The sequence below is a fragment of the Myotis brandtii genome, unplaced genomic scaffold, assembly GCF_000412655.1.
Source record: "Myotis brandtii unplaced genomic scaffold, ASM41265v1 scaffold1612, whole genome shotgun sequence".
Classification (NCBI taxonomy): Eukaryota; Metazoa; Chordata; class Mammalia; order Chiroptera; family Vespertilionidae; genus Myotis; species Myotis brandtii.
Genome location: NW_005355890.1, coordinates 1,432,515 through 1,442,689, shown reverse-complemented (window position 1 = coordinate 1,442,689; position 10,175 = coordinate 1,432,515). Strand labels below are relative to the sequence as shown.

General features: G+C 60.3%; 1 protein-coding gene across 3 annotated transcripts in view; it reads right to left on the bottom strand.

The window, feature by feature from the left end:
* The window catches only part of FAM178B (family with sequence similarity 178, member B), a 91,404-nt gene that overhangs the window by 31,350 nt on the left and 49,879 nt on the right, over positions 1–10,175 (bottom strand). For 2 of the 3 annotated variants that reach the window (XM_005862244.2, XM_014536419.1), the window contains 3 exons: positions 5,488–5,581; positions 5,015–5,191; positions 4,689–4,786 (listed from right to left, as the gene is read on the bottom strand). In XM_005862244.2, the coding sequence (XP_005862306.1) occupies positions 4,689–4,786; positions 5,015–5,191; positions 5,488–5,581 (369 nt within the window). Of the gene's footprint in view, positions 1–4,688; positions 4,787–5,014; positions 5,192–5,487; positions 5,582–10,175 lie in introns of those variants that run through there. The other variant, XM_014536420.1, reaches the window with a different exon arrangement.

Sequence of the window (10,175 nt, the reverse complement as noted above, 5' to 3'; positions counted from 1 at the left end):
GGGGGTCCTTCCTGATGCGCATTATAACTAAGTGGAAAGGTTACTGCTCTTTAGCAAATAAATAAAGCTCATATGGACAATCGCAAGACAACGTCCTCCCTTCCTTCCTCTTTGTTTTGGTATAACCTTAGGCTTAGAAAACACCTAAACATCACCCTCTACCATCTGCCTGGCCATCCATTCCAGCAGCCCTCACAGGCTGGAGGGAGGTGCAGTGCTTCCACCAGCTTCTCCCCTCGCCACTCTTTGCTGGGTCCTCCCAGGGCATCGCAGCAGGGCAGGCGCTCAGGGCAGAGGCCCCACGATGCTGGGCAGTAATGGATTGAGCCCAAAGGCTTTTGCACACATCTCGCTGTCAAATCCCACTTCCTACATCTTGCTCTTAATTGTGCAGCGGGGTGGGGTCTCTTTTCTACCCAGCCCATCACTATGGTGTGTTGAGATCTTCTGTTTCTTTGTTATGGGGTGGGGCCACAACATTAGTAACAAAGAAACAGAATTTCCGGAGGATAAGGCCCAGAAATCAGGATTTTAAAAAGATTCCCAGGTGATTCTAATGTGCAGCCAACGTTGAGAACCACTGCACCAGAGGCTGTGGCAGGAGGTTTCTGGGAGGAAGAGACACCTTGCTCGGAGCCTTGTCTTGAGGGTGAGGAAATGTTTACCAGACAACGGGAAGGAGAGGGGAAGAGGCTTCTCTAAGAAGAGGGGGCGCCCTGGCTGCGGGGACAGAGCCTGGCAGGAGACAGCTCCGATTCCCTGGCGGAAGCCCCGGGCTGGTAGTGCGAGCTGGAACGGTGGCAGCCACGGTAGGATGACAAGGAGGGATGCGTATTCCCCAGCGTGGGATGGGAAGCCTGGCGGGACAGAAGGCGCCCCGCACTGCCAGGCTTCAGGTGGTGGGCAGGTGCTATGCCACCAAAGGGCCATGGACAAGCGGGGGGGGGGGGCGCTCCTTGGCAGGTGGAGACTTCTGCTTCATGCATGCGCACTGGGAATGCCTGCCGCACAGGGGAGTCTGGCCGCAGGTATCACCTTGGCAGCCCTGCATGTAGTTGGAGCTGAAGCGGTGATGTGGATGGGATGGGTCTCAGGTCAGGACACCCCTGGAGGGGAGTGAAGGCAGCAGGCTTGGGCCAAGGGGAGCCAGGCTGCGATGCATTCATGGCAAAGCTGACCCCACAAGGAGCTCTGGGCTGGCAAGGTCCTTCAAAGACACCCGGAGTGGGGCTTTTGTACCCCATCACTGGGCTGCCCCCGAGGGAGGGGCCCAGCCTTGGGGAAGGTGACCAGCTTCCACGGAGACAACCCTGGGGTGGGCAGGGGAGGCAACAAGACTCCGGCAGCTGGGTAGGGGCGTCGAGTTCCCCAATGGACAGAAACCACAGCGCCCGGCCCAGAAGGTGCCCTGAGGCGGCGCCCGATGCAGAGAAGAGGGCCTGGGAGAATCCTGATGCACAGCAGGCTGGAGGGCAATCGGTGATGACGACGGAGGAGGGGCACGGGGAGGGAGGGATCAGCAGTGTCCTGTGGAACCGGGGAAGAGGACGGACGAGACACTGTTCATGAGAATGAGCCACCAGGTCCCTGGTGACAGCAGCTGAGGAGAGGCTGGTGCCACGAGGTACATCTCGTCCACTTCTGGCTCATAAGTCACTCCAACCGCCTCCCTACACACTCACTCCTGAAAGCGAGCCGGCCTCTGAGGCCACTCCCTCTCCCTCTCCCGCTTCGTGGCTGCCTTTCCTTTGCTGTCTACCTCCCAGCTCCAGCCATGACCCCTTGACCTCCAACATGACCTTCACCTTTGTTTCTTATTCCTCCAAATGTTGAACCCTTCTGAAACATTGAGGGCATTTTTATACGTTGGCTGCCTCCTTCTAGAACATTCTGAATGTCTTCCCAGGTGAGAACCCCCTACAGCACTCTGAGCTCTGAAGAATCAGCATGTGTCCAGGTTCAAACAAGGAGCAAGAGGAAGTGGGATGGAAGTTTGGAGAAGCAGCAGGAGGTGGAGGGACGGGGGTGGAGACAGACTGTTCTAAGGTAGGAGACTCACGAGGGCAACGATTTGCTGAGGAGGAAAAAACCAGCAGAGAATAAAAGCTAAAGGTGGAGGAGTAAGTCTGCTTCATCAGCCAGCTCCCCTCGGTGCTCAGAATCGCTGCTTCAGGCAGAAAGGGACTGTGCTGAGAGGACACTAGGGGCCTGGAATTCAAGGGAAGGTGCAAAACTGAGCTTGAAAACCAGTCAGGAGCCAACGGCCATGGCAGCAGTGAGCAGGCAAGTCATGCAGAGGAAGAGCAGGTGGCTGCTTCGGGGCTCCTTGCCACAGGAGCATCTGCCTGGTGTGCCCGCGAGCCCCTAGGAGGTGACAAAGCTCTGTGTAGAGGGAGCACAATGAGGGACTTCCCGCAACCCAGGAAGGATGCCCAGCATCTAGGAACAACTGGCTCTTCCCTTAAAAAGAAAAAGAGCCAACACCGGACTGCATCTCCGTCACAGAGGCAGAGACAAGAAGAGGCAAATTCTGGCCCGCAGGTAGTCATCCAATATTCAGGAGACCGACCAGGTTACTCCATCACTGGTCCAGGCGGAGGACCCCTGCAGGGAGCTGCGCTCTAAGGGGCCGGGGGAGAGAACACACGAACAAACGCCAGGAGCGTGTGGTATTTGGTAAGTCAAGAAGGGAAAGGAAGACATTCAGGTCTGGAGGCCCTGCGGAGGGAGCCAACTTGGAGAGGATGGTCAGCTGAGGCCTCTGTGAGGAGGCAACATTTGGCAGAGATCACAGTGATGCAAATGTGTGAGTCTCCTGCCAATGTGGAAAGAGGGGACATCAAGGTGCAAGTCCCTGTGTGCCCCAGGGACAGCGAGGGGCAGAGCAGCGGCAGGGGCCACATCACAATGTGCCTTACAGGCCATCTTGGAATGAACGTCCCTCCCAGCATGATGCGAAGCCTTGGGGGAGTCTTAGACAGGGAAATGACTCACTTTTTTGTGGTGGTTCTTTCACTGCTAAATGTCCTGTGCGTGAGACTATTACGTTAAAAAACACACGCACAGGAAGCAAGGCCTTAACTTTCTGAGATACCTACTGAACTAGAACGATCTGACGTCTGAGATCTGTTTCCCGATGATCGGGGCAGGAAAGGTGGGGAGAGCAGGTAAGGGTGGAAGGAATCACCAAGGCCATAGTGAATGTCTGTTGAGATGGAACATGGATGTGTGGAGCCCATTACACCAGTCTCTCTACTTCTGTATATGTTCAAAATGTTCTGGAGCAAAACTTTAAACAATCATTAAATAGCTTGGCCAGTGTGACGTTCAGTGGTTGAGTGTCGACCTATGAACCAGGAGGTCACAGCTCAATTCCCGGTCAGGGCACGTGCCCAGTTGTGGACTCCATCCCTGGTAGGGGGCCTGCAGGAGGCAGCAAATCAATGAGTCTCTCATCATTGATGTTTCTATTTCTCTCTTCCTCTCTGAAATCAATATAAATATATTAAAAAAGAAATATCTGAATAAGTGTGCAAAGTTCGTATACATGGAAAGTCACTGGATGGGTATCCAGAGTTAGGGGCCTGATCGTGCGTCCATCCACAAGGGAACACTGAAGCTGTGGAAGAGAAGGCCTTCCTCATGAGTGTGCACGTGCATGTGTACATGTATGTGTATATGTACAGTATATGTGTATGTGTGTACAGCCCAGTTCTTTCAAATACCGAGCAAAAACTTCCCTTTCAGGACTGTAGGGAAGCCTCCTCTCCTTCAACCAGTCAGAGGAAAGAGACTGAGCCCCCATCTCAGGACTGGAGTTGGGCTCAGGCTGGTCAAACCCCGCTAGGCCCAAGGGACATGAGGCTGAATTAAAGCTCCAAGCTCCTCCACAAGCCACCCTGGGGACGGAGCTGCAGGGGGCCGGCCCAGTGGGGGTGCCTTGAAGGCTGGAGGTTCTCCTGAGGTGGACCCAGGCCAGGCCAGCTTGTAAGGGTGGGCAGGGGTGTCATTCAGGTGGGAGGAGCTGCAAGTGGACCAGCCAGGAGAGCAGAGGAGCTGGGGAGTGGCCTGCTCAGGGAAGGGCAATACACCCTGAGACTGGGCTAGCGTGGGAGAAGGAAGGAGGAGAGGCAAGGGAGGCCAGGTCTAGCGGATGGGTGCACTCCCCGTGGGCTGAGCTTGTTCCTCGCTCAACAGTGTGGGGCGCTGTTCTAGTGCGGGGTGTGGCGTGACCAGGGAAGGGACCTGCTCCTGGAGGGCCGCAGCCACAAACAAGGAAACACAGGAAGATCACTTGGGGCAGAGACCAACGCAGTGCAGACATAACAAACAATAAGCCGAGAGTGTGAGAGGGGGATGGGAGGGGGCAGAGGTCAGGGGACCTCACGCAGGGAGGTCTAATGACAAGAAGGAACCTTCACCAACAGGGGAAGGAGGGCGGGGACACCAGTCACCAGCTAACTGTGCGAGACAATTGCTCTGCTAATAAAACCACGGTAAGGAAATTTGCTTTTTCCGTTTGTAATGAACTCATTAGTGAGTGCTGTTTTTAGTCCTTTCCCTGGGGTTTTAGAGACCGCTGAGGGTGGGAGGTTTGCTGAGACTGGTGGGGATGGCTCTGGGTACCCACACCCCAACTGCAGGGGCCGGCTGAGTGACAGAGGGAGGAGGCCAGGAGGCGCACCCACCTGCTGCGGGAGGTCACATCTGGGAAGAACTGCACGACTGCCAGCAGGTTGTGGTGGTGATCCGACACCGAGCTCAGGGCGTGGCACAGCTGCCGGAGCTGTGGGGACAGCCAGCACCGTGGTGAGCGAGGGAGGGGCTGCTTCCACCTGACTCTCACCAGCCCACTCGGAGGGTCAGAGGGCCAGCCATGGAGGCAGGGACAGGAGGGATGGTCCCTGGCATCCCCATGACCTCAGGACCTCTGAGCATGCCATCCCCTCTGGGCGTGTGAAGGGCACCTGGGGGCCCTCTAGGGGAGGGGGCTGGCTGGCCCAGGGCTCCGTACCTTCCCCGGCCACTCCTGGATGCTCTGGAGGAGCAGGAGCAGCAGCTGCTGCAGGTCGGCATTGGGCAGCAGGCGCAACCGCACGTCCAGGCCGGCTCTGCACAGCAGCTCCATCAGGTCCAAGAGGTCTCCATCCGTGGTGGCCTCAGGCTGCGACTGGGCACACAGTGTCAGGAACTGGGGAACAGAGCGAACACGAGGGCAGTGGGGACCGTCCTGAGAGACAGGGCAGACAGGAGGGGTCGAACTGTGAACCCCTTGCCATGTTGAGTGGGAGCGAGATAAGCAGGGAGGTGAGTGCAGACCCTGCGGTCCTCAGGTGGCAGCGTGGAGGGTGTGAGCGTCCCGTGTGTCAGTGCTGGCAGCCCATGCAGTACCTGCAGTGGTGCCGAGCCCGTGGGTGCAGGGGGCACTCCGGGAGCTGGCCTGTGGAACGGGCCTGGATGGGGCATAGAGACAGCCACTTGACTCACCTTATAGATGTAGCTCAGGCTGATGTCCAAGGCGGTCTCCTGGCGGGTGTCCTGCTGCTCACACCAGCTCGGGCTGGCCTCACTTGCAAGCACTCTAAGGCAAGACAGAGACAAAGGGAAGGAAACGGGAATGGGCACCAGGGAGAACTGAGGTGGAGGGAGGCCCGCACTCGCTCAAGGACACAGAGCCCAGGGGACATCCACTCAGCCCGGACCCCGCATGTTGGTTGCTACTGCTGTGTAACAAATGACCCCAAATGCAAAGTCTGAAGAACGTTTATTATCTCACAGTTCCTGAGGGTCGGGGATGCAGAAGCAACTCAGCTCAGTGGTTTGGGCTCAGGTCTCTCAGGAGGTTGTCCCCAAGACGCTGGGGGATGGGCTGCTGTCCTCTCAGGCCTGGCTGGGCAGGCGGAGCTCCCAAGCTCACTCGCACGGTCAGCAGGCCTGGTTCCTCGCGGCTCCCCGGGCTCCTCCACAGGCAGCCTGCTTCCTGAAGGCCCGAGAGTGAGTCGAGAGGAGAATGCCTGGGACGGAGGCTGCAGCCTTTCACACCTGGCCGCGGCAGTGACACACAGCCTGCAGACAGCAGGCCAGCCTGACGGCTCCACTCCTGCCAGGCCTCCAGCTGCAGGTTCCCGGGACTTGGGAAGCAGAAAGCCGTGCGCCATTGCCCCCACAGCCGTCCTCAAAGGCGTGTCCTCTGTCCATCCAGGCGTGGAGACACGTGCTCCGAAAGCACAGAGCTGCAGCCTCCAAAGTCAGTAAGGTAGGTGACAATCAGAGCAAGAGCCCAGCACGGAACCTGTCCCCCGAGGGAGGGAGCAGGCCTGGTGGAGCCCAGATGCAGTCAGAGGCCAGGGTCATAGCAAAACCCGTTCAGGACTAGTCTCACTCAGGGCGGCAGGATGCCCCCAGGAGAGCAGGGCCACCACCCTCTGCAGGAGGTTCTTCGCAGGACGCCCCTGCTCAGCGATTCTCTCTGGGGCCAAGTGCGTATTGTTGATGTCAGGTAAGCGAGGCGAGTGTATGACACTGTGTCTCATCCACGTTCCCACTCGTGTGGAGCAGCCTGCAGGCCTGCTAGCAGCGGCTCTTGCTGACGAAGACGCTGATGACAGTGCTGCCGACCACAGGCCCTGCTCCCGGCATGCTCCGGGGAGGCATCTGTCCTCCTTACGGGGCACTGGCGCTGCTTCTCAGGCAAGAAGGAGACCCAGTCTAGGCACTAGGGAAGTCGGTGCCCACAACCGCGGTGGGGCGAGGGCGAGGGCTGGGTCCACCTTTGATTAGGGCCAGGCAGGGGAAGCCGGCATTTACACTTGGACAACAGGGCTGTCGGTCCGAGGGGAGCTGCAGCTAGAGCAGCCTGAACTCACAGGTGGGCAAGCATGGGGGGTTTCAGATTTCCCAAAGGGGGCATCAGAGTGGGCTTGATGCCTCCGTGGAGAGCAGTGGCCTTCCAGACAGCCTGGTGCCCAGGGAGGTGGAGTGCAGGACCTGGGATCTGGTGACACCAAGGGAGGCGAGGCTGTGACAGTGAGAGGGACAGTCACCCCAGTGAGAGGGACAGCCTCCCAGTGAGAGGGACAGTCACCCCCAGTGAGAGGGACAGTCTCCCAGTGAGAGGGACAGTCACCCCCAGTGAGAGGGACAGTCTCCCCCAGTGAGAGGGACAGTCTCCCCCAGTGAGAGGGACAGTCACCCCAGTGAGAGGGACGGTCTCCCCAGTGAGAGGGACAGTCTCCCCCAGTGAGAGGGACAGTCACCCCCAGTGAGAAGGAGTCTCCCCAGTGAGAGGGACAGTCTCCCCCAGTGGGAGGGACAGTCTCCCCAGGGGGAGGGACAGTCTCCCCAGGGGGAGGGACAGTCTCCCCAGGGGGAGGGACAGTCTCCCCAGGGGGAGGGACAGTCTCCCCAGGGGGAGGGACAGTCTCCCCAGGGGGAGGGACAGTCTCCCCAGGGGGAGGGACAGTCTCCCCAGGGGGAGGGACAGTCTCCCCAGGGGGAGGGACAGTCTCCCCAGGGGGAGGGACAGTCTCCCCAGGGGGAGGGACAGTCTCCCCAGGGGGAGGGACAGTCTCCCCAGGGGGAGGGACAGTCTCCCCAGGGGGAGGGACAGTCTCCCCAGGGGGAGGGACAGTCTCCCCAGGGGGAGGGACAGTCTCCCCAGGGGGAGGGACAGTCTCCCCAGGGGGAGGGACAGTCTCCCCAGGGGGAGGGACAGTCTCCCCAGGGGGAGGGACAGTCTCCCCAGGGGGAGGGACAGTCTCCCCAGGGGGAGGGACAGTCTCCCCAGGGGGAGGGACAGTCTCCCCAGGGGGAGGGACAGTCTCCCCAGGGGGAGGGACAGTCTCCCCAGGGGGAGGGACAGTCTCCCCAGGGGGAGGGACAGTCTCCCCAGGGGGAGGGACAGTCTCCCCAGGGGGAGGGACAGTCTCCCCAGGGGGAGGGACAGTCTCCCCAGGGGGAGGGACAGTCTCCCCAGGGGGAGGGACAGTCTCCCCAGGGGGAGGGACAGTCTCCCCAGGGGGAGGGACAGTCTCCCCAGGGGGAGGGACAGTCTCCCCAGGGGGAGGGACAGTCTCCCCAGGGGGAGGGACAGTCTCCCCAGGGGGAGGGACAGTCTCCCCAGGGGGAGGGACAGTCTCCCCAGGGGGAGGGACAGTCTCCCCAGGGGGAGGGACAGTCTCCCCAGGGGGAGGGACAGTCTCCCCAGGGGGAGGGACAGTCTCCCCAGAGAGAGGGACGGTCTCCTCCAGTGAGAGGGACAGGCTCCCCCAGTGAGAGAGAAAGTCTCCCCCAGTGAGAGGCCAGCCTCCTGGAAGCGCTCCACACTCCGCCTCCCCGTGCGCCTCTCCTGGGGAGCAGGCTGTAGAATGGGGTCCTCCCCCCACTTCTGAGGAGCCACTGGACTGAAACGTGGGGTCTGTGACTGCTGTGCTGGGAGGCAGCATCAGCTGGTCCCGCACCTCCACGCGGCTCCCGCAGGCGGCCACGGAGCACAGGGATTGATGGCCTAGCCCCCTCCCCTCCTGCACTCAGCAGGTTAAGAGGGAGCCACTTGAGTCCATGAGTGAAGCAGCCTCATCTGTGCTGCGTGTCCCTCGGTGGCGAGGTCAGGGCTCACCACCCCATAAGCAGCACCGGGAGCTGGAGTCTGGGTCACCATGACCCACTGAGTAATCTTTCTTTTTGGGGGAAGAATTAGAAATGTATCAGGTCTTCTGGAAAACCAGCCCCGTTTTGTTTCTCCCAAGGGTTGCAAAAGTAAGTTACTACCTGTACTGCAGCGCTGCGACCTCAGCGGGAGGAGGGTAAGAAGAGTGGGCACCGCCCCCCCAACCCAGAGCTGCTCTGAGGGGAAGAGGGCCCCTGACCAGCGGGGTGCCCTTTCAGTGGACTGTCATCTGCTCACTGTTCCTTTCTGAGGGCCACGTGGGGGGCTCCCAGCCCTGGGCACGGCCGCGGGCCTGCTGGCCGAGAGGCAGGCCTGTATCCAAGCAGGGCTCTCGGCTTTGTCATCGGACGAGGCCCTGGAGGACCAGCCGTGGTCCCTGCGGCCCTGCCCTCTCCCCCGAGGTGAGACTCCGGAGCCCGTGGCATAGCCTCTCGGAGGAAGCAGAGCTCTCGTTCAGCACCCACACTGGTCCCTCCTCCCCCGACCCCTACCCTAACACCCTCGTGGTCTCTCCGCGTGTCGCTGGCAGAGGGGCGACTCTTTGCAACGGGCGGACAGCAGACCATCGCACGTGTCCACTGCAGAAGGGCCGTGTCTTTCTGAAAGGACATCTCGAGGCTCTCTGGGAGATGGTGACGGTTTAAGGAAATCTGAGATTAAGAACAGATGGTGGGAGACCTGAATTTCTCATAGCAGCGGGAAAGGCAGCCAAGCCGTGGGCCGCGCAGACGCTCAGCCCTGTGTCCAGCCTTGGCCATCACGAGGCCCTGTGGGTGCCCTGCAGGAGACCCAGCGCATCTGCTCCGCCCGAGATGGGCATCCCGGAAGCCGACAGAGGAGAGGTGTCCCTGGTGTGGACCCAGCTGGCACAGGGCGGGCCTGCTCTGAGTCTGGTCAGGAACAAGATGAGGAGGGTGGTGGGAGGAGGCAGCCGGCCCTGCAGTGCTCTTGTGACCTGTGTATCCACGAAGGATGCCACACCCCTGCTGGAGGAGATGCTGGAACCTGCTTCCTGAACCCCCGACATGTCATCTTCCCACCCATGACCCCCAGCGCTTCCCCAAGCACAGCAGCCAGCCAGCCCCCCACGCAATACCTGGGCATCTTCGCCACCGCCCCCCACACGGGTTACAGGAGGCGTCCGGGACCTGTCTGCTCCTCTGCAGGAGGCTGTGTCCAGGCAGATACACCTCAGGTCTCATCTGGCAGGCGGTTCTACCGGCTCTTACTGCGCTGTGACAGGGAGTCCCCCGTGGCCACTGCCTGCTCCTTGGGGCCAGCTCTAAATGCTCTTGGGAAACGGCGTCAACCGCAAGCCCAGGGTGTGGGCCCAGGGAAAGAGGCCGGGCTATCACCGCGGCTCTGGTGGTGCCTGGGCCTGGTCTGAGGACCACTCGGCTCTGCCTGTCTCCTGCACAGGCTGACTGCACCTGGTAAGGCCGAAGTCTGCATGCTGGGTCTGTTCACAGGTATCTGAGGGGACACATTTAAAGGGCCACAGTTCCAG